This window comes from Coregonus clupeaformis, chromosome 19 (assembly GCF_020615455.1).
Source record: "Coregonus clupeaformis isolate EN_2021a chromosome 19, ASM2061545v1, whole genome shotgun sequence".
Lineage (NCBI taxonomy): Eukaryota > Metazoa > Chordata > Actinopteri > Salmoniformes > Salmonidae > Coregonus > Coregonus clupeaformis.
Window position 1 is genome coordinate 23,093,399 of NC_059210.1, and position 24,025 is coordinate 23,117,423.

The 24,025-nt window shown below is 44.0% G+C and overlaps 1 protein-coding gene across 2 annotated transcripts in view; it reads left to right on the forward strand.

The window, feature by feature from the left end:
* Nucleotides 1-15,910, forward strand: part of LOC121531858 (core-binding factor subunit beta) — a 40,248-nt gene extending 24,338 nt beyond the window's left edge. The window contains exons 4-7 of one of the 2 annotated variants that reach the window (XM_041837374.1): nt 6,226-6,342; nt 8,205-8,300; nt 8,665-8,712; nt 15,731-15,818. In XM_041837374.1, coding sequence (XP_041693308.1) covers nt 6,226-6,342; nt 8,205-8,300; nt 8,665-8,694 — 243 coding nt within the window. In that variant the 3' untranslated portion in view covers nt 8,695-8,712; nt 15,731-15,818. Of the gene's footprint in view, nt 1-6,225; nt 6,343-8,204; nt 8,301-8,664; nt 8,713-15,730 lie in introns of both variants that reach the window. The other variant, XM_041837373.1, reaches the window with a different exon arrangement.
* The last annotated feature ends 8,115 nt before the right edge of the window (nt 15,911-24,025 follow it).

Sequence of the window (24,025 nt, forward strand, 5' to 3'; positions counted from 1 at the left end):
GTTTTATCTCATTTCCTTTGTGGATGTGTGGACAATGGACCTCTCTGGCCAGAGCCTGTAGTCCCAACCAGTGGTTTTGTGTTTGTGTTCCCGTCTTTGTCCTCATGTCATCATGGTTTAGGACTCTTAGAGAAAGTGTTTGGTGTGTCTGGTTCAGCTGAGTCAGTTAGACTCTGCCATGGTGGCATCTTTGGACCCAGTATTGTATACCCAATCACTGCCCTGCTTAGACTTGGGTGTTTCATCAATTCAAGTTCTTTGCCACTTTTATTCACAATGTACATCTTTGGTATGCTATGTGCGTGCGTGTGTGTGTGTGTGTGTGTGTGTGTGTGTGTGTGTGTGTGTGTGTGTGTGTGTGTGTGTGTATGTGTACGTGCCTGCGCACACATTATCATGTGTCAGTCAGTGGGAAGTGGGGGTTGACATTTATTTCTGAAGAGGAAGTTTGTGGTTAGATCGTTTCTGCACTCCCATCTACATTTTTCCCTCTCCAAGTAGCTGTGCTTTTTAAAAGCCATGCAGTTTCTTACAGATGTGTAAGTCATTTCAGCAGTGCTTGTGTAACAACTGGAGGCGTTTTTGTTCTGCCTTTAGACGCTGCTGGGTCTGGGCTGAGGGCTGAGCATACTGAGCAGACTCCAATCTGAGAGCAGAGAGGCTCCCCCATCTCGCCCCAGTGCAGCATGGGAAGGTCTGGGCTTGGCCCTCTCGTAAAAGAAGCCCCTGTTTGAGGCTAGCTAGAAATAGCCTCTAAAGAAATGCAAGAACGTGGGACTGGGCATGTATCTGACAGAAAAACCAACTTCACCAGAATCCACATCTTAAACTGCGTGTGTGTTTATGTTTTCATTTCTAATTTATTCCTGATAATTTGTTTACCTAGATAGAAATACTGCTTTCCCCAGCCGTAAAGCTGGCGCTTTGTTGACCTCAGTGTATGTCTGGCAGCGTCTAAACATCGGGCAATGGTATACACGCACACACACACACGCACATACACACACACACGCACACTTAATGTCTCTGAGATAGATAGATGAGGGGTGCACCACACTCTCCTGGGTCTCTGTAATCAGATAAATTGATAAATGATCACTTCCACATTGCTGGAGGATATGACATCTGCCTCGAGTCTGTCTCCTCTGTCCTACTCTGTAGAGAACTGTATCGTTGGAAGCAGGATGTCACACTGGGTGACACGTCTGTCTTCTACTTCCTGCTCTCTATACTGTGGGGGCGGTTGATTGGGGAGGGACGTATACAGTATAGCCTTAACAGACACATGCCGTCTGAGTGTGAAAGTGTATTACTACATTCTCTAGTCTGAAGGCTCCATTATGACTACTCTGGCCGTGTTTTGGCTAGTCCGCCCCACCCCTCCCTCTCCTCTCAGACATACTGCCTTGAGTGTGAGTTAATTTATCTCATTAAGTCTGCATATCTACCATGTCTCTCAGCACCTCTCAGTGTATACATCTAAGCACCAGAGACAGACATGTTCAGACCTCTCTGTCTCAGCTTTGTCTTATTTTCTGTGTGTCTGAGCTTGTTACTCGTATAGGGCTTTGTGTGCAGAGAATGTGCCCATGTTGTTTGCTCATGAGCACATTCATTTGTGCTTCTTATCTGTAGTGCTCTTGTGCAGCTTTATTATTACAGTCTGGGCAGTCTTGACTATTAACACATACCGTACATAACGACCTGAACACTTATACAAAGCATTTTATTCACTTAGCCGCACTTATTCAAAGCATTTTTCAAAGACTGAGACGGAGAGGAGCATATGCATCTAAATGGGTGTCTGGTCCCTCTGGGCATTTATGAGCAAATAATGTCTCAAAGAAGATCAGGATTGTTTTGACTCTAGGAATCAACAGCTTCCCATGAATTGAATCCCAGTATTAACCCCCACCCCATCGCTCTCTCGCTGTCTCTCTCTCTCTCTCTCTTGCGTTCTCTCTCTCTCTGTCTGTCTGTCTGTCTGTCTGTCTCTCTCTCTCTCTCTCTCTCTCTCTCTCTCTCTCTCTCTCTCTCTCTCTCTCTCTCTCTCTCTCTCTCTCTCTCTCTCTCTCTCACTCACAGTCTCTTTCTCTCTCTCTCACACACACACACACACACACACACACACACACACACACACACACACACACACACACACACACACACACACACACACTCCCCCACCCGTCTTCACAACACACTGATCCTCTGTGTCTTAACCCCTAAACCAGTCCCACCCTGCAGGCATCTACCCCCGCCCTCTGAGCAGGCAGCAAGCAGCCACCACCTCCCTCCAAACTTGTTGCACCACATATCTCTGTCTGTCTCTATTTTACTGTAAAAAATAATTGAAGCTATTTTTCTTTCTCTTTTCCATTTCTCCATCCTCACCCCTGTCTCCCCTCTCTGTCTACGGCCATTATGTCTATGATAAAGTAGATGAACTAGGTAGATGAACTATGTAACCTTACCCAACCGATAAACCACTATGTTACCTCCAGCCTCCCTCCTCCCTGTGTGTCACTCTGTGCACTCAGACTAAATTCTCTCTCCAGGACACCAGTGACCACTCAACAGGCCATACATCACTCCAACACCACCTCAGCTCAACTCCACTCAATCTGCCTCCCTCCTCATCACTTTCCTCTCTCTCTAAACTGCATGGTCTGGCTCCACTCAAGCCCAATAGGGTTAGTGTGAAGCAGTAGGTCAGAGTTGCAGAGTTCAATTCACACACATCAAGTCACTGATAATATACTGTATGTATACAGTATATATAGTTATAACAGATGTCCTCTGATATCACTTAGACCTTCCTCTTAAACCCAGTGCCCTGTTTGTTGTGAGAGTGGATTGTTGAGCAGCTCCACTGTAAAGAGAATATACACTGCATGGCCAAAAGTATGTGGACACCTGACTGTTGGTCCCCCTTTGCTGCTATAACAGCCTCTACTCTTCTGGGAAGGGTTTCCACTAGATGTTGGAACATTGCTGCGGGGACTTGCTTCGATTCAGCCACAAGAGCATTAGTAAAGGTCAGGCACTGATGTTGGGCGGTTAGGCCTGGCTCGCAGTCGGCATTCCAATTCATCCCAAAGGTGTTCGATGGGGTTGAGGTCGGGGCTCTGTGTAGGCCAGTCAAGTTCTTCCATGCCTATCTTGACAAACCATTTCTATATGGACCTCGCTTTGTGCACGGGGCCATTGTCATGCTGAAACAGGAAAGGCCCTTTCCCAAACTGTTGCCACAAAGTTGGAAGCACAGAATCATCTAGAATGTCAATGTATGCTGTAGCGTTAAGATCCCTTCACTGGAACTAAGGGGCCTAGCCCGAACCATGAAAAACAGCCCCAGACCATTATTCCTTCTCCACCAAACTTTACAGTTGGCACTATGCATTGGGGCAGGTAGCGTTCTCCTGGCATCCGCCAAACCCAGATTAATCCGTCGGACTGCCAGATGGTGAAGCGTGATTCATCACTCCAGAGAACACCTTTCCACTGCTTTAGAGTCCAATGGCAGCGAGCTTTACACCACTCCAGCCGACGCTTTGCAGTGCGCATGGTGATCTTAGGCTTGTGTGCGGCTTCTCGGCCATGAAAACACATTTCATGAAGATCCCGACTAACAGTTCTTGGGCTGACGTTGCTTCCAGAGGCAGTTTGGAACTCGGCAGTGAGTGTTGCAACCAAGGACAGACGATTTTTACACTACGCGCTTCAGCACTCGTGGGTCCCATTCTGTGAGCTTGTGTGGCCTACCACTTCACGGCTGAGCCGTTGTTGCACCTAGACGTTTACACTTCACAATAACAGCACTTACAGTTGACCGAGGCAGCTCTAACAGGGCAGAAATGTTACAAACTGACTTGACGGTGCCATGCTGAAAGTCACTGAGCTCTTCAGTACGGGCCATTCTACTGCCAATGTTTGTCTATGGAGATTGCATGGCTGTGTGCTCGTTTTTATACACTTTTGGCCATGTAGTGTATGCCTGTATGTATACATAGTATATACTGTATTACCTCCTCAAAATAACTTTGGGGAATGGGGGCGTTTTGAGTGGAGCTGCTTTTCTCATATGTCTGCATTGTTGGCATCCCCCCAATAAAAACTGTGTGTTTAGCCTGATAGAGTCATGAATTTTCCTTCTGGAAGGACCTGAGACAGACTGTTTAAATGTGTTATTGATGGCTAAAAGGCCTGTATTGGTTGGGGGAAGCTCTGTTTAAGTTGGCCGGTGGAGGGCAAAAAAGGTGGAGAGGTCCAAAATGATAAAAATACACTGTATGTATGCAGACATTCATCTTCTGTTTATTTTAAACTCACTGCCCCATGGTATATGGATTCTCAGAACCACTTATGGTGCACATTTAAGTCCTTGGAAATTTTATATCACACATAACCATGTGCCTGTGCTGTGGTGCAGTTTTCACATTCATTTTTCTCCATGCATTTCTGTGTTATACTTGTAGCCTATGTGTCTTTGTCAAACACTGTCTTGTAGTGTGCTGTAGTGTAGTGTAGATTAGTGTAGTGTAGTGTAGAGTAGTGTAGTGTGTATTAGGTGCAGCTTGTGTACTAGATCTATTCAGTTGATAGTTAAAAGATTGAACATTGCCTCTGACAAATTAAAGTACCACCCTGTGTAAATGGATTCAGTGTTTTCAGAGCAGGTTGGAATGGGCTTATTTTTCCCTATATCCCTGGTGTAAAGTGGAAACTTTGAATAATTTGTGTAATGGAACCCCAGTAAAGAGCCTGATGTGTGAGGTGTGGACCTGATAGAGAGATGAGGGAGTACAGATGGAGAGATGGTGATGAGGGAAGAGAGTAAGTTGCCAGCGAGGAAGAATTACCGTTTGGATGGAGAGTCGGGGTTGATGTCGGAGTGGTGCGATGACAGAGAGTTGGAAGAATAAAAGGGGAGAGAGGACAGAGGATATGGTTCTAGGTGCTAGACTCACCTGACACTGTGAACGTGGCTAACCTGTGAAATCAATAAGTGGTTTGTGTTTATGGCTAGGATTGGTGTTTGGGTTTCAGAGTGATTAAGTTTGCATGTGTGTGTGAGTATGTCTGAAAGAGTTTATACGTGTTTATAGCCAAAGCCACCTCCCCTCTCTTCCTCCTGCCCTATACTCCCAGCTACAGAAATAAACATCACCCACAGACTGACAGACTGCACGCTTTTGTCTGGGACTGAATTCTAGAGTCTCAGGTATGTGATATTTCTATGGTCCTGAACCAAACAGACAGCCATATACTATACCCCATTACAGTGGGTTTTGACCAGAAGTGGCACCTCCTCTTGACAACACTCTGCTTGCAATTTGCATAAAGTAGAGCAGAGCTCAACTTTTTCTACCGCTAGCAGGTTTCTCACCGCTCACCTTCCCACAATCCCCTGCACATTTCTCTGCATGCCCTCATTGAAAATGAAGGGGGGTGGGACTTCTCCTGACGAATTCATTGTTGGTGAAAACCCTACGTTACTCTTTCCCATTCTCTGGTAAGGAGTCCTATACATATACACCCCCTCTCCCTAATCCCTCTCTCTCCCTATTTCGTTATCTCCCTCTTTCTCTCTCTCCCTCTCTCAGTCACTCTCTCTCTCCCCCTCTCTCTGTCTCTCTCTCTCCCTCCCTCTCTCTATCTCTCTTTTCTCTCTTCCTCCTTCTCATATGGATATTCACATGCGTGTAGCACAAGGGCATTAATGTATACGCACACACTAAATTGTATAAACAAAGTCAGGATATACTGATCTGTCATAGGAGAGCCTTTGTTTTTGTATCTCTCCATCCTACAGCAGCCTTTATAAATAAACAGCAACATGGCAGGAAGCAAACCTCTCAGTTAGCTAGGCTGTGCCTTGGCTGGGCCCGAGGTGAGACAGGAAGAGAGAGAAAGTGGAAATGTTAGTGTATGTTTGGGGGAGGCAAACCACTGTCTCTCCTTTTTTGCCTTCCAATCCCCATCCCTCTAACCACTCCACTGGGCCTTAGACGGAGTGGGAGAGGACAGACACATACATGTGTCTCTGATAGTGAACTGCGTGACCCTGTATTTGAGAAAACCTTACTACTTTTATCTGAGTGGTTGAAAGTGAGCCACAACGACTGTTGTTGAGTAATGTATCAAGGTCTGTGCATTCATTCTGAAGTGTTTTCCTCAATGTTTGAGCCAGAGCTTTGTTGTGTCTGTGTGGTCTGTCTGCAGGTGTACCTGAAGGCCCCTATGATCCTGAATGGAGTGTGTGTGATCTGGAAGGGCTGGATAGACCTGCAGCGCCTCGATGGGATGGGCTGTTTGGAGTTCGATGAGGAGAGAGCACAGGTACTGTATTATAACATTACATTACACCCGCTGGTCCCCAAGCACCACCAACACAAAACACACAACTAGATAGAACAATTGCATACAGTATATACACGTATTTACATCTCTAGACAAACTACTTTTGAGTTGCTTAACTAAAACTAAACTAAGCAGGTTGTGCCCCTACCCCTACATATACAGTGGCTTGCGAAAGTATTCACCCCCCTTGGCATTTTTCCTATTTTGTTACCTTACAACCTGGAATTAAAATAGATTTTTGGGGGGTTTGTATCATTTGATTTACACAACATGCCTACCACTTTGAAGATGCAAAATATGTTTTCTTGTGAAACAAACAAGAAATAAGACAACAAAATAAGAAAACTTGAGCGTAGATAACTATTCACCCCCCCAAAGTCAATACTTTGTAGAGCCACCTTTTGCAGCAATTACAGCTGCAAGTCTCTTGGGGTATGTCTCTATAAGCTTGGCACATCTAGCCACTGGGATTTCTGCCCATTCTTCAAGGCAAAACTGCTCCAGCTCCTTCAAGTTGGATGGGTTCCGCTGGTGTACAGCAATCTTTAAGTCATACCACAGATTCTCAATTGGATTGAGGTCTGGGCTTTGACTAGGCCATTCCAATACATTTAAATGTTTCCCCTTAAACCACTCAAGTGTTGCTTTAGCAGTATGCTTAGGGTCATTGTCCTGCTGGAAGGTGAACCTCCATCCCAGTCTCAAATCTCTGGAAGACTGAAACAGGTTTCCCTCCAGAATTTCCCTGTATTTAGCGCCATCCATCATTCCTTCAATTCTGACCAGTTTCCCAGTCCCTGCCGATGAAAAACATCCCCACAGCATGATGCTGCCACCACCATGCTTCACTGTGGGGATGGTGTTCTCGGGGTGAGGAGAGGTGTTGGGTTTGCGCCAGACATAGCGTTTTCCTTGATGGCCAAAAAGTAAAATTTTAGTCTCATCTGACCAGAGTAGTGTTTGGGAGTCTCCCACATGCCTTTTGGCGAACACCAAACGTGTTTTGCTTATTTTTTTCTTTAAGCAATGGCTTTTTTCTGGCCACTCTTAAAGTGGTCCTATGGACAGATACTCCAATCTCCGCTGTGGAGCTTTGCAGCTCCTTCAGGGTTATCTTTGGTATTTTTGTTGCCTCTCTGATTAATGCCCTCCTTGCCTGGTCCGTGAGTTTTGGTGGGCGGCCCTCTCTTGGCAGGTTTGTTGTGGTGCCATATTCTTTCCATTTTTTATTATGGATTTAATGGTGCTCCGTGGGATGTTCAAAGTTTTGGATATTTTTTTATAACCCAACCCTGATCTGTACTTCTCCACAACTTTGTCCCTGACCTGTTTAGAGTGCTCCTTGGTCTTCATGGTGCCGCTTGCTTGGTGGTGCCCCTTGCTTAGTGGTGTTGCAGACTCTGGGGCCTTTCAGAACACTTTCAGAACAGGTGTATATATACGGAGATCATGTGACACTTAGATTGCACACAGGTGGACTTTATTTAACTAATTATGTGACTTCTGAAGGTAATTGGTTGCACCATATCTTATTTAGGGGCTTCATAGCAAAGGGGGTGAATACATATGCACGCACACCTTTTCCGTTATTAATTTTTTTGACTTTTTTGAAACAAGTAATTTTTTTTATTTCACTTCACCAATTTGGACTATTTTGTGTATGTCCATTACATGAAATAAACATAGAAATCCATTTAATTACAGGTTGTAATGCAACAAAATAGGAAAAATGCCAAGGGGGATGAATACTTTTGCAAGGCACTGTACAAACAAAACACCCACTCACCAGTCCAAACAAACTGTGTGTCTCTGTGTGTCTCTCCCACTCTGTGTGTGTTCAGCATGAGGATGCCCTTGCGCAGGCAGCCTTTGAGGAGTCACGTAGGAGGACCCGGGACTTCGAGGACAGAGACCGCTCGCACCGAGAGGAACTGGAGGTGAGATGGGCTGGACAGGCTGACGGGCTAAGGATGGGGTGGTGGTGTCCCCCCTAGTCACATGATTAGTGCTAACGATAAGAAGTGTTGTTGGAATATGATGATTGGTTGTGTCCCCTATGTGTCTGTTACCATGAGAACTCGTATTGTGTGAATAACCCATTTAGTTTTTGATATTTACCATTAACACAAACATGAACTCATTGTGTGTTTGTCTGAGAGGTTGTGTGTGTGTGTTTTGTATTTTATCTTAAAGCATTTTTATGGTATGTAGGTTTAGTGCATGAAGAGTTTATTCATGATTAGAACACACAGATCCTAAATGCAACCCCTCTAAGATAAAAACCAAATTGTGTTTTTTTAGGACCCTGTGGCATCAAAAATCTGGGACTGATGGCATTCAAGGACCAGGGTCTGTCTTCTTTGCTTTTCAATGTCACTCTGTCATGCACTAAACCGTGTGTGTGATATATGTGTGTTGTCTGTGTGAGTGTGTTTGTGTGCATAGTGAGGTTTTTGTGAATCAACACGAGAGCATGTGCATGTATGTGAACAATTTGAAGTATCTGAGTCTGCCTGTTTTAGTGCCTGCATGTGCAGATAGAGAGAATGAGTGAGTGACAGAGAGAGAGAAAGAAAGTTACATATGAACTGTATCTGTTGAGTTAACACACTGTAATGAATGCTTAGCGATAATGTGGGTTCCTTCCCTCTCATCCCCCATAAACTGTCTCAGGGTCAGTCATATGAATATGCTTTATGGACTTTTTAATGCATTTTATGATAGTGGGACGTGTGCAAGTCAGGACATCCTACCAGGGTATAAGCTGGAAGACTGGAAGACAGACCCCCCACACACACTTTCCCCCAGTGCCTAATGTAGAACAGACCTCCACACACACACCACCCACCCTCCCCTGCTGCCGGAGGAGTCCCTGCAAGGCCTGCTGGGACATATCTGCCACAGCTTGGCAGCACATGATGAGGGAGGGAGGGAGGGAGATCTGAAGCAGGGCTTTCATGTTCACATCAAGTATTTCCTACCTCAGAAACATACAGTGGCTTGCGAACGTACACGTCCTGGTAATCCGTCTGGACCTGCGGCCTTGTGAATGTTGACCTGCTTAAAAGTCTTACTCACATAGGCTACGGAGAGCATGATCAGCTGATGCTCTCATGCATGCTTCAGTGTTGCTTGCCTCGAAGCGAGCATAGAAGTGATTTAGCTCATCTGGTAGGCTTGTGTCACTGGGCAGCTCGTGGCTGTGCTTCCCTTTGTAGTCTGTAATAGTTTGCAAGCCCTGGCACATCCGATGAACGTCGGAGCTGGTGTAGTACGATTCAATCTTGTCCTGTTTTGACTCTTTGCCTGTTTGATGGTTCATCGGAGGGCATAGCGGGATTTCTTATAAGAGTCCGGCTCCTTGAAGCGGCAGCTCTATCCTTTAGCTCAGTGCGGATGTTGCCTGTAATCCATGGCTTCTGGTTGGGGTATGTACGTACGGTCACTGTGGGGACGACGTCATCGATGCACTTATTGATGAAGACAGTGACTGATGTGGTGTACTCCTCAATGCTGTCGGAAGAATCCCGGAACATATTCCAGTCTGTGCTAGCAAAACAGTCCTGGAGCTTAGCATCTGCGTCATCTGACCACTTCCTTATTAACCAAGTCACTGGTGCCTCCTGCTTTAGCTTTTGCTTATAAGCAGGAATCAGGAGGATAGAATTATGGTCAGATTTGGCAAATGGAGGGCGAGGGAGAGCTTTGTACGTGTCTCTGTGTGTGGAGTAAAGGTGGTCTAGAGTTTTTTTTCCTCTGGTTGCAAATTTAACATGCTGGTAGAAATGAGGTAGAACGGATGTAAGTTTCCCTGCATTAAAGTCCCCTTTTGCACGGCACTATACCTTCCAGCTCCCTCAGGAAGAATCGTCTCTTTTCTTCTGAAAATCTATAAGGCAATGCTCTTTATGGAGATATGATGTATTGGTCAAATTATTAATTATTAATTATTATTATTTTCTTTACTGACATCGAGCCAGGAGGCGATAGTCTCAAACAGAATAGTATGTGGAAGGTGTATGACATATACTGTATTCTAACGGAACACTTTCCATGTGTTTCATTCTCAAATACTCACTGTGGTGGAAACTTGAAACCCCTAATCATTTTCATCACATTTAAATTGGTTTTTATCCATCCAAGTTACAGTATGTTGAAATAGCAGAAAGTCATCTCATAAACTGCTGTGATCCAGAATTTTCTGATTGGACTGTAGCATTTAGCGATTTCTCTAATTAGTGAATCCCATTGCTCTGGTGTCCTCTCAGGGAGGGAGAAAGATGATATTGTTGGTTTTATTTTAGATGAAGAATTGCATTTGGACATCAGGACCCTGTTTTTATGTGATATGGGCTCCTGGCTCTTGAGTACATTCAGCCGTTGCATTTCTGTGGTCTGAATTTATACTCAGTCAACCATAACTCAAGGCCAACAGCACAATGACTGTCTGCCATCAGTGGTAGCTGGGAGGCCTCTTAAGGGTTTAGAAACCAGAAGTCACAGCTCTTCTCTAGCAGGGAGGTCAGTGTCAGCTCTTTAGTATGTCTAAGTACAGCATATAAGGTTAATTCCTCTGCTGTGTGGCCTGTACGTGTTTTGGTCATGAATTAATATGTATAATGAATATTGTCCAGGTTTGATGTTTTTCCTGTGTGTGTGTGTGTGTGTGTGTGTGTGTGTGTGTGTGTGTGTGTGTGTGTGTGTGTGTGTGTGTGTGCTCGGGCATGTGTGCTCATGTGTGTAAGAGCGATTCAGGACAGGACAGTGATGGCCATCTAGATGATTGATGAATATAACATGGATGAAGAATAAATTGTCCATTTTTCATTAGGCCGGGCCCCATTCTGCAGGTGGAGTTAGAGGATGAATGATGTGCTGGCAGTAAAAGTATTCATATAGCATTAGTATTGATTTTTATTAGGATCCCTGTCTGCCCTGCCTAATCTCAGCTCAATTGACTTGTGGTACAGGCTAGCGCTCTGCCGGCTGGCTCGATGATCGATCTCTGTGCTTGTCCTCTCCTCTCCGGCCACCGCCCCCCCCTCCCCCTGGAACTACGATAGCACTCCACTCAGGGCTGAGGCTTACTGTCATGTTTATCCTCAAAATAATATTCCTTTGTCTGTAGAGTAGTTGCTGCACTTCATATAGTATATTATTATGTATGTAAAGTTTGATCCTTCCTGATTTTGGTGTGTATTACTCCTTAACTCTGATTGTTTTGGAGGTTGGTCCAGTTGACATTGCATTGCGTGTGGCCTGAGACATAGTTTTTTCTTCAACCATGACCAAACCGTAACTGGTGTTTTTGGCCACAAAGGGATCTTTACATAGAATTTCTTTCCTCTGACTCAAGGACACCTCTGACGCCTTCCGTTTGTAATCTGGGTGAATATGGGTGGTAACTAAGGGAGAAGCGTTCGTGTGTGTGTGTGTTTGTGTGTGCGCATGCATATGTGTGTTGTTGCTGTTGTTGTTGTTGTCGAAATCACACTCCAACTACTGAGTAAAACTTTGATCGGCCATAAAATCAGCCATAAAATCATGTTAAGTTCATAAAAATCTTCTTAAATTATTTTGCCTTGCAAAAGTATTCATCCCCCTTGGCGTTTTTCCTATTTTGTTGCATTACAACCTGTAATTTAAATGGATTTCTATTTGGATTTCATGTAATGGACATACACAAAATAGTCCAAATTGGTGAAGTGAAATTTAAAAAATAACTTGTTTCAAAAAATGCTAAAAAATAAATAACGGAAAAGTGGCGCGTGCATATGTATTCACCCCCTTTGCTATGAAGCCCCTAAATAAGATCTGGTGCAACCAATTACCTTCAGAAGTCACATAATTAGTTAAATAAAGTCCACCTGTGTGCAATCTAAGTGTCACATGATCTCAGTATATATATACACCTGTTCTGAAAGGCCCCAGAGTCTACAACACTGCCACTTAACAACAAAACACGATCCGTAACGTCCTCAGTACATAGACTGAACATAGAACAAAAACCCACAAACAAACAGTGAAACACAACAGTATCAGATATATGGCTCCCAATCAGAGATAACGAGCCGACAGCTGACACTCGTTACCTCCGATTGGGAGTCATTGACCAATCACCACTAAACACAAACAAAATGAAACTCACCCAACCCCAACACCACCAAATGAGATACACCCTGGCTCTAACACACAGTCCTAGAACCAGAGTGTGACAGTACCCCCCAAAGGCGCGGACTGCGACCGCTGCCTAACTACAAGCAAACAGGGAGGGCTGGGTGGGCATTCCTCCTCGGCGGGAGGCTCCGGCTCGGGCTTCCTCCCCACTTCCTCTCCAACCCCCAAAGTACCCCTGGGCCTGTCTAGCCCGGCTGTCCGGAACCGGACTGACGACACGCGCCCCTGGCTTGGGTGCGTGGATCCTGGCTGGACGGCTCTGGCGGATCCCGGCTGGACGGCTCTGGCGGATCCCGGCTGGGCGGCTCTGGCGGATCCCGGCTGGACGGCTCTGGCGGATCCCGGCTGGACGGCTCTGGCGGATCCTGGCTGGGCGGCTCTGGCGGATCCTGGCTGGACGGCTCTGGCGGATCCCGGCTGGACGGCTCTGGCGGATCCCGGCTGGGCGGCTCTGGCGGATCCTGGCTGGAAGGCTCTGGCGGATCCCGGCTGGGCCGGCTCTGGCGGATCCTGGCTGGAAGGCTCTGGCGGATCCCGGCTGGACGGCTCTGACGGATCCCGGCTGGACGGCTCTGACGGATCCTGGCTGGACGGCTCTGGCGGATCCTGGCTGGAAGGCTCTGGCGGATCCCGGCTGGGCGGCTCTGGCGGATCCCGGCTGGACGGCTCTGGCGGATCCTGGCTGGAAGGCTCTGGCGGATCCCGGCTGGAAGGCTCTGGCGGATCCCGGCTGGACGGCTCTGGCGGATCCCGGCTGGGCGGCTCTGGCGGATCTCTGGCTGGGCGGCTCTGACGGATCCTGGCTGGCGGCTCATGGCTGGCTGACGGATCTGGCTGCTCATGGCTGGCTGACGGATCTGGCTGCTCATGGATGGCTGACGGATCTGGCTGCTCATGGCTGGCTGACGGATCTGGCTGCTCATGGATGGCTGACGGATCTGGCTGCTCATGGCTGGCTGACGGATCTGGCTGCTCATGGCTGGCGGAAGGATCTGGCTGCTCATGGCTGGCGGAAGGCTCTGGCTGATCCTGTCTGGCGGAAGGCTCTGGCTGATCCTGTCTGGCGGAAGGCTCTGGCTGATCCTGTCTGGCGGACGGCTCTGGCTGGACAGGGCTGACGACGCACCCGTAAGGCTCGGTGCGTTGAGCAGGGACAGGCAGAACCGCACTGGGGACACACACCCCTGGCCCCTACACGGGATCAGAACGGGCCGGACCGGACTGGAAACACCCCCAGTACCTCTCGCCGTGCCTCCACACTTTCCATCCCCTTCGTAACCAGTGGCCCCTTAAACTGGCGGCCATATCTGCCAACCTCCTGCACTCCTCCAATCCCCACAAGAACCGTCCAGACACATCACCACTAAGCAAGGGGCACCACCAAGCAAGCGGCACCATGAAGACCAAGTAGCTCTCCAAACAGGTCAGGGACAAAGTTGTGGAGAAGTACAGATCAGGGTTGGGTTATAAAAAAATATCAGAAACTTTAAACATCCCACGGAGCACCATTAAATCCATTATAAAAAAATGGAAAGAATATGGCACCACAACAAACCTGCCAAGAGAGGGCCGCCCACCAAAACTCACGGACCAGGCAAGGAGGGCATTAATCAGAGAGGCAACAAAGAGACCAAAGATAACCCTGAAGGAGCTGCAAAGCTCTACAGCAGAGATTGGAGTATCTGTCCATAGGACCACTTTAAGCCATACACTCCACTGAGATGTGCTTTACGGAAGAGTGGCCAGAAAAAAGCTATTGCTTAAAGGAAAAAATAAGCAAACACGTTTGGTGTTCGCCAAAAGGCATGTGTGAGACTCCCCAAACATATGGAAGAAGGTACTCTGGTCAGATGAGACTAAAATTGAGCTTTTTGGCCATCAAGAAAAATGCTATGTCTGGCGCAAACCCAACACCTCTCATCACCCCGAGAACACCATCCCCACAGTGAAGCATGATGGTGGCAGCATCATGCTGTGGGGATGTTTTTCATCGGCAGGGACTGGGAAACTGGTCAGAATTGTAGGGATGATGGATGGCGCTAAATACAGGGAAATTCTTGAGGGAAACCTTTCAGTCTTCCAGAGATTTGAGACTGGGACGGAGGTTCACCTTCCAGCAGGACAATAACCCTAAGCATACTGCTAAAGCAACACTCGAGTGGTTTAAGGGGAAACATTTAAATGTCTTGGAATAGCCTAGTCAAAGCCCAGACCTCAATCCAATTGAGAATCTGTGGTATGACTTAAAGATTGCTGTACACCAGCAGAACCCATCCAACTTGGAAGGAGCTGGAGCAGTTTTTCCTTGAAGAATGGGCAAAAATCCCAGTGGCTAGATGTGCCAAGCTTATAGAGACATACCCCAAGAGACTTGCAGCTGTAATTGCTGCAAAAGGTGGCTCTACAAAGTATTGACTTTGGGGGGGTGAATAGTTATGCACGCTCAAGTTTTCTTATTTTGTTGTCTTATTTCTTGTTTGTTTCACAATAAAAAATATTTTGCATCTTCAAAGTGGTAGGCATGTTGTGTAAATCAAATGATACAAACCCCCCAAAAATCCATTTTAATTCCAGGCCACAAAATAGGAAAAATGCCAAGGGGGGTGAATACTTTCGTGAGCCACTGTAACTATAGCCCTATTAATTGTTTTGAAGACACTCTATTTACGTTTATGATTCTGAAGTGGAAGAATGGATGAGCATCGGTGTCTCCTTTAGGATTAAAGTAGTAGACTGAACCAGGGTTAGAAGGAGCTATTATGGTGAGTCATTTGGATGACGACGACATGCCATTTCAGCTTAGAGACTTGTACCAGCGTCTGCTTTCTCCCTCTGTCTGCCTTGTCTGTCCGTCTGTCTCACAGATATCTATGTTGGGAGAGATTTAGTCGTAGACACATAAACATATGTATCTGTGACAGGCAGACAAGTCATTTTTTATTTTTAAAGCGTGTTATGTAGAAGACTTCCCCGACGACTAATGACTGTCTGCTATTCGGCCCAAAAAAGAAAATCAATTTTTAGCCTCAGCTGGAAGCTCTCTGGTGCCCTCTGCTGAATATACTGTATGACATATACTGCACTCACTGATGCCCCATCTAAGGCCATTCTCAACACATAACACACACACTCATGATGATATATTAAATCTGTCGTCCCCCCTCCCATCTCTCTCTCCCTATGCCAACAGCCCAGGCGACAGCAGGACCCCAGCCCTGTTACCAACATGGGCAACAACGCTGATGATCACAAGATGCGCTAGAGGCCAGAGAGACGTAGGGGGTGTGGTCAGAGTGACCTGTCCATCGTACAATGCCAGTCTCACACCATGTCACCAAGCTGTTAACTGGAGTGACCAAAGTCCACATTGCTGGGGATTTGGGGGTGGGTGGGGGTGGGGTGGGGTCCTTTTTAGTTTTAAGAAGGGACTGGGTGAGGTGGGTGTCCATTTGTAAGTGTGGTGTAAGGGGATTCGACCCAAACATCCTTGTCTTCTGGGGGGTTTTGCACTATCTGATACATTCAGTTTAGTACCCACATTGCCTTCTGTATGCATGGAGCGCCTACCTACCTATGTTTTATTTTGTCCCCCTATGCAAGCTATTTCGGCAGCACTTTCTTTTACAATGCTTTATAAATAGGAAATGACTGGGTGATTAAATGGAACACATTGGTTCTTTAATAATTCTTCCTAAATTGATATATTTCAAAAAATTCCCACAAAGTTTGTTTCAAATCAAGTAGCACCTGAGGAGCACTGAGCATAAATTAATTTCACGCTAAATTCTAAGCTTTTGATAATTACTTATTAAAGCGGCAATCAGCAGTTGAAACAATAACAAAGCGTACACCCTGCCCCTGTTTCGGTAAAAAGCTGAATGTAACCACTCTCAAATTCATATAAATAATTTATAAGTTATATTCTTCAAGAATCAATGGGTATATATCATTAATTTACACTACATGACCAAAAGTATGTGGACACCTGCTCATCGAACATCTCATTCCAAAATCATGGGCATTAATATGGAGTTGGTCCCCCCTTTGCTGCTATAACAGCCTCCACTCTTCTGGGAAGGCTTTCCACTAGATGTTGGAACATTGCTGCAGGGACTTGCTTCCATTCAGCCACAAAAGCATTAGTGAGGTCGGGCACTGATGTTGGGTGATAAGGCCTGGCTCGCAGTTGGCGTTCCAATTCATCCCAAATGTGTTCGATGGGGTTGAGGTCAGGGCTCTTTGCAGGCCAGTCAAGTTCTTCCACACCAATCTTGACAAACCATTTCTGTATGGACCTCGCTTTGTGCACGGGGGCATTGTCATGCTGAAACAGAAAAGGGCCTTCCCCAAAATGTTGCCACAAAGTTGGAAGCACAGAATCGTCTAGAATGTCATTGTATGCTGTAGCGTTAAGATTTCCCTTCACTGGAACTAAGGGGCCTAGCCCGAACCATGAAAACAGCCCCAGACCATTATTCCTCCTCCACCAAACTTTACAGTTGGCACTATGCATTCGGGCAGGTAGCGTTCTCCTGGCATCCGCCAAACCCAGATTTGTCCGTCGGACTGCCAGATGGTGAAGCGTGATTCATCACTCCAGAGAACGCGTTTCCAATGTGAGATTGTGTGGCCTACCACTTCGCGGCTGAGCCGTTGTTGCTCCTAGACGTTTCCACTTCACAATAACAGCACTTACAGTTGACCCGGGCAGCTCTAGCAGGGCAGAATTTTATGAACTGACTTGTTGGGAAGGTGGCATCCTATGAACATGCCACGTTGAAAGTCACTGCGCTCTTCAGCTCCATTCTACTGCCAATGTTTGTCTATGGAGATTGCATGGCCTGTGTTCTCGATTTTATACACCTGTCAGCAACAGGTGTGGCTGAAATAGCCAAATCCACTAATTTGAAGGGGTGTCCACATACTTTTGGCCATGCCGTTTATATGTCCAAAAATGGATGTAGTAACTGTAGTTTGGAAATAGGCCTACACTCTTAGAAAAAAGGGTTCCAAAAGGGTTCTTCGGCTGTCCCCGTAGGAGAACCTTTTTTGGTTACAAGTAGAAGAACCCTTTTTGGTTCTAGGTAGAACCCTTTTGGTTTCCATGTAGAACCCTTTCCACAGAGGGTTCTACATGGAAACCAAAAGGGTTCTACCTGGAACCAAAAGGGTTCAACCTAGTACCAGAAAAGGTTCTACAAAGGGTTCTCCTATGGGGACAGCCGAAAGATCCGTTTTAGGTTCTAGATAGCACCTTTTTTTCTAAGAGTGTACCATCAAGTACAAATAGTTACCAATCAATCACCTATTTATTTTGTATTTACAAAGGACTATAAAAGATTGCCTAACAGCTAGAATTTATCCTGTTATAGCACTATTTTAATGAAATTGTATTTTTTATTATTTTATTCATGTTTTGTGTGAAAGTCATGATGTTTACTTTTTTATTTCTTTTCTCTATATATAAATACTGTATTTGTATGTCTTTATGCTATCGAATGGGATATTAGTAAAATATATAAAGTTGTGTTCTAGAAAAGTTATTTTTACAAAGAGGCTGCTGATTTGCTGGATGAGGAAGGGTATCATCCTCAGCGCGTTCTGTCTTCCTGTCTCCTCCTTCATGTTAGCAGACTATTTTAACAGTCTTTGAACATGACTCTAGCAGCATAGAGCGCAGAATGAGGTCAGTGTCTCTGAGCTCGCTCTTTGGAAGTTGAGGCAAAGAGGCTTTCTCCTCTGCATTGTTTTATTTTTTATTATTCTCTTTATTTCACATTTCATCCAGATCAGGGTTTGTAACGTCTAAGCAGTAACTTTCTCACAATGTTGATCCATTGCGGCTTCATTCCAGAGGTTTGTCGCACATTTTGATCCAGCTCTGGGATTTATCTCCCTGAAAATTATGCAAGGGCACAGCAACATTATCTCACTAACATACCCTCCAGTTTTGTTTGGTATGTTTCAAGGTAATCTGAATATCCTTGAGTTTGATCAACTATTGTGCTGTTGTCAGTGTTTCTTTCTCTTCCTCTACAGGAATACAGTTTTAACAGTTTATTCATATAAAGTTGTCTGTACTGGGGATTAGAGAAAGCAACATCTTTAAAGAGATTGAAGACTCTATTGCAATAAATAATGTGTGTAAACCCTGGATGACTAACATGGGGTGTTGTATTAAAGCCACCGTGCAGCTATCTTGGTAATCCTTCTCCGTCGTAAAAGATTTTGGAAGCTATAGAAATGCATTTATACATTCGTTTTTGACACGTGTATTCTATTAGACACATTAATGAATACTTTTAAATTATATGTGAGCTAAACATTAAAAAAGGATATAATATATAAAAACATTTTCCTTTAAGTATTTTTTAAAAGAGTACTAATGTTACTTTACCCACTACAACAACAAAAATACTTAAATACATACAGTACATTAAAAAATATATATACTGTAGAATCATTCATTACTATAGATGCGGTAAAGAGGTCAATCAAACTTGACCAAAACAGTGGAATTGCCATGGAAACGTGTGGGGGAAAGGGCCATGGGGGAAAGAAACCGAGTCTCCTCATTGGTCCCCAGCAAAATTACCCTACATTTAGGTTATTGTTTATATGTGTATTTCACACTATGTTGAGGTAAAATCGGAGTATAATGCTTGCATGGATGTCAACCCCAACACATGTTCATGTCATCGTTACCAATCAATTGCATTACAGTTAAAAACTAATTTGACTACCACCAACGATTTCTGTATGCTAGCTATGCTAACCAGCTTATACGAACGGGAGTCAGCATTTAGCAGCCACTTCTTCTAAACCTGAAAAAGTACAACTTCTGTAGACAAATATATCTTTGCGCCAATCTGACAATTGACTTTGCGCCAATCTGGTATATGGAACGTCTGCATTCCATTGACTCCTTTACCACATCTATGGAGGACTGCTCCTACTGGGGAGTGCCAATATGGCCGACCGGTGGCTTCAAAGCCTCTCAATGGCCAATACATAGCATCAGCAATCCAGGGTTTATATACTGGAGACCATTGATTGCAATCCAGCACTGTTTCAACCAGTCATGAAATATTAGGATGAAATAGGCCAAGAGTCAGTCAGGAGATTTTTTCCACAAAATAAGTAAGATAAATCACAGAATTATAGGCAGTATGTTGTTCAGTTTGAACAGAGATGGACTGTACAGTCATGGGCTCAATAAACTGTACATGAAATTAAAGGAGAATGCTAAGGTCAAGTCTAGCAGCAGTGATGAACCTGTGGTTTTCTTCCATTCATTTCTAATGCATCAGCTCAGTATTTTATTCAAAGTTAATTTGCTTTATTTTGAATAAATAGGAAAGGTGGAGGAAGTAGCCTATGTTTTGTAAAGGGACAAGCGTTAGACAGCAAGTTGTAAGATGTGGCTGTGCAGGTCAGAAATAATGGGGTTTAGGTGGACAGAGGGACGGGCGGTGATTTGTCAGAATTTGCTATCGAAGCAACTTCTAATTTCATACTGCATGTGATTGTATTTCCTTGGGTTAGGTTCTTAGGTTTTTATCCTAAATACTTTTATATCACATATTTGCATAATGTTTCACATCCCACTAATGATGCAGTTGTTTTGCATTTCCATCTCATAAAAACAATGTGTATGGCCTTAGCTTGTTGCTTTAGTGTATCAAAGATTTACTCAGTGTGTCATCTCAAGGTACCATACCAATGTGGGTAGCAGGAACAAACATGTTTACGCTATCTTCCATAGATCATTGTGATGTTTATACAATGTGTACAGTATTTCACAATATTCTGGGAGCTCTATTTCAAGTGGTTTGTTTGATATCTACTCCAGTGTATAGATTACCTGATAAAAGTGTCAGTGCACAAAACATATTGGACACTCAGAAACTAACTGGCCTACATCCAGCTACAACCAAAAACAAATAGAAATCTTGGGTATTTATTACTTCACGATTTTGTGAACCTTTAGTTCATTGAAATGTTGGTTACAGATGTATGATCTTAATTTGAGCCAGTTTGCTACAGCAGGAAAAGAGTCCTGCAGCAACAGTACATGTGAATTACTATGTGGATTTTAATTAATAGACATTTTCGTAGGGGTTGATAAATGTTTCTTAAGGGAAAATCAAGTCTGAAATGTCAAAGTGGAAAAACACCTCAAATACACTAGAATTTTTAAATGTCCTGCATTGCAGGAAAGTTATCCTGCAACAGGGGTATCAAATTAAGATTCTACATCTGTAGATAGTATGATCTGTTTGCATGATGTCAGGAATGTCCAAAACACTGGAGTTATGATATACCCTACCTAGTGATGGTGTCCCAGCCTAGATTTCCAACATAATTGATTACAATCCCTGGAGAACAGGCCCTCCTCTCTCCCTTCATGTGTAGGCTTACTCCCCAGAGCCCCAGCTAGCTGGTACCCCTGTCTGAGCTTCTCCCGTCACTTTAATGCTGGCATTAATGCGAGTTACACACCAGAGACGGCCCTAGTTTGCTCACATTTTAATTTTATTTGTATAAATTGTTTATTTTATTATTTGTTTTAAGTTATTGATACAGGTTGACCTTTGTTTTGTTCAGGTTGCGCAATGAAGAACTGTGTATTTCTGTGTTTAATGGCCTATCTTAATAATTTTACTGAAGAATTTAGGTTTCTTTCTCTCTGTTTTATGGTTTAGCTTGTATTGCTTGTTTTGTTAAGGGGAAACTTAAATATGAAGTGTTGAATTTGACATGTTTCGTAATAAATTTGTAACAATCCTTGTACTTGTCTTGTGCCTTTTTTAAGAATCACTCTTGCCAGTAACACTCATTTATTACTGACTTTAAGACTGTCTATAATGTAAATGTTGCCTTTCTCTCTCTCTTTGATGTTCTTTTGTCCTAAGAATCGTTTTTTTTGTAATATTACGGATATATTGTAGCTTCCATCAATGTAATTGTCTGCATCATTTCCAATACCCCATATATTTTTTTGTAAACATATACAGTGGGGAGAACAAGTATTTGATACACTGCCGATTTTGCAGGTTTTCCTACTTACAAAGCATGTAGAGGTCTGTAATTTTTATCATAGGTACACTTCAACTGTGAGAGACGGAATCTAAAACAAAAATCCAGAAAATCACATTGTATGATTTTTAAGTAATTAATTTGCATTTTATTGCATGACATAAGTATTTGATCACCTACCAACCAGTAAGAATTCCGGCTCTCACAGACCTGTTAGTTTTTCTTTAAGAAGCCCTCCTGTTCTCCACTCATTACCTGTATTAACTGCACCTGTTTGAACTCGTTACCTGTATAAAAGACACCTGTCCACACACTCAATCAAACAGATTCCAACCTCTCCACAATGGCCAAGACCAGAGAGCTGTGTAAGGACATCAGGGATAAAATTGTAGACCTGCACAAGGCTGGGATGGGCTACAGGACAATAGGCAAGCAGCTTGGTGAGAAGGCAACAACTGTTGGTGCAATTATTAGAAAATGGAAGAAGTTCAAGATGACGGTCAATCACCCTCGGTCTGGGGGTCCATGCAAGATCTCACCTCATGGGGCATCAATGATCATGAGGAAGGTGAGGGATCAGCCCAGAACTACACGGCAGGACCTGGTCAATGACCTGAAGAGAGCTGGGACCACAGTCTCAAAGAAAACCATTAGTAACACACTACGCCGTCATGGATTAAAATCCTGCAGCGCACGCAAGGTCCCCCTGCTCAAGCCAGCGCATGTCCAGGCCCGTCTGAAGTTTGCCAATGACCATCTGGATGATCCAGAGGAGGAATGGGAGAAGGTCATGTGGTCTGATGAGACAAAAATAGAGCTTTTTGGTCCAAACTCCACTCGCCGTATTTGGAGGAAGAAGAAGGATAAGTACAACCCCAAGAACACCATCCCAACCGTGATGCATGAAAGTGGAAACATCATTCTTTGTGGATGCTTTTCTGCAAAGGGGACAGGACGACTGCACCATATTGAGGGGAGGATGGATGGGGCCATGTATCGCGATATCTTGGCCAACAACCTCCTTCCCTCAGTAAGAGCATTGTAGATGGGTCGAGGCTTTGTCTTCCAGCATGACAATGACCCGAAACACACATCCAGGGCAACTAAGGAGTGGCTCCGTAAGAAGCATCTCAAGGTCCTGGAGTGGCCTAGCCAGTCTCCAGACCTGAACCCAATAGAAAATCTTTGGAGGGAGCTGAAAGTCCGTATTGCCCAGCGACAGCCCCGAAACATGATGGATCTGGAGAAGGTCTGTATGGAGGAGTGGGCCAAAATCCCTGCTGCAGTGTGTGCAAACATGATCAAGACCTACAGGAAACATATGATATCTGTAATTGCAAACAAAGGTTTCTGTACCAAATATTAAGTTCTGCTTTTCGGATGTATCAAATACTTATGTCATGCAATAAAATGCTAATTAATTACTTAAAAATCATACAATGTGATTTTCTGGATTTTTGTTTTAGATTCCGTCTCTCACAGTTGAAGTGTACCTATGATAAAAATTACAGACCGCTACATGCTTTGTAAGTAGGAAAACCTGCAAAATTGGCAGTGTATCAAATACTTGTTCTCCCCACTGTATATATATATATATATATATATATATATATATATATATATATATATATATATATATATATATATATATGTATATATTTGTATATTTTTAAAATATATTTTCCTTTATTATTTTCCCCTAACCCTACCACCCCTCCCCTAATTGGAGTAAACTAATAGACAACAACACTTAGGCTTCTACTTCCAGCTTATACATACTGTATTTTACAATAGTTATCTTTTGTTTGTTTTTAATCCCATTCTTCAGCTACCCTCAACCACTCCCATCTATCTCTGAAGACCATCCAGTTTGATTTCTATTTTTAACTGTGCTGTTTCACAAAGGTTCTGAACCTATATACATTTTATGGACTTAGTATATTTTACATGAGTTATCTTGTTGTTTTTAGTCCCACCCTTTTTATTTCTATTTGCCATATATTTTTCAACTGTGCTGTGATGTTTCACAAAAGTTCTGAACCTTTCTATTCTCATAGTTTCTATAGATTGTAAATTAAAGATGAACATTTTTGCTAAAAGTATTATTATATTATTGATCGATTGACTATGACTTTTCAAATCACCCAGCAGTGCTATTTGCAGAGTTAGCGCCAGGTAAATGTTGCAATTCTTCAGCCATTCTTGAACCTGTGACCAAAAACAAGCTACATATGGACAGTTCCAAAACAAATTATCTAATGATTTTTTCTCTTCGCAGCAAAATCTGCAAAGCTGGGATGGTTGTATCCCCCATATACAGTGCATTCGGAAAGTATTAAGACCCCTTGACTTTTTCCACATTTTGTTACGTTACAGCCTTATTCTAAAATTGATTAAATTGTTTTTTTAATTCATCAATCTACACACAATACCCCATAATGACAAA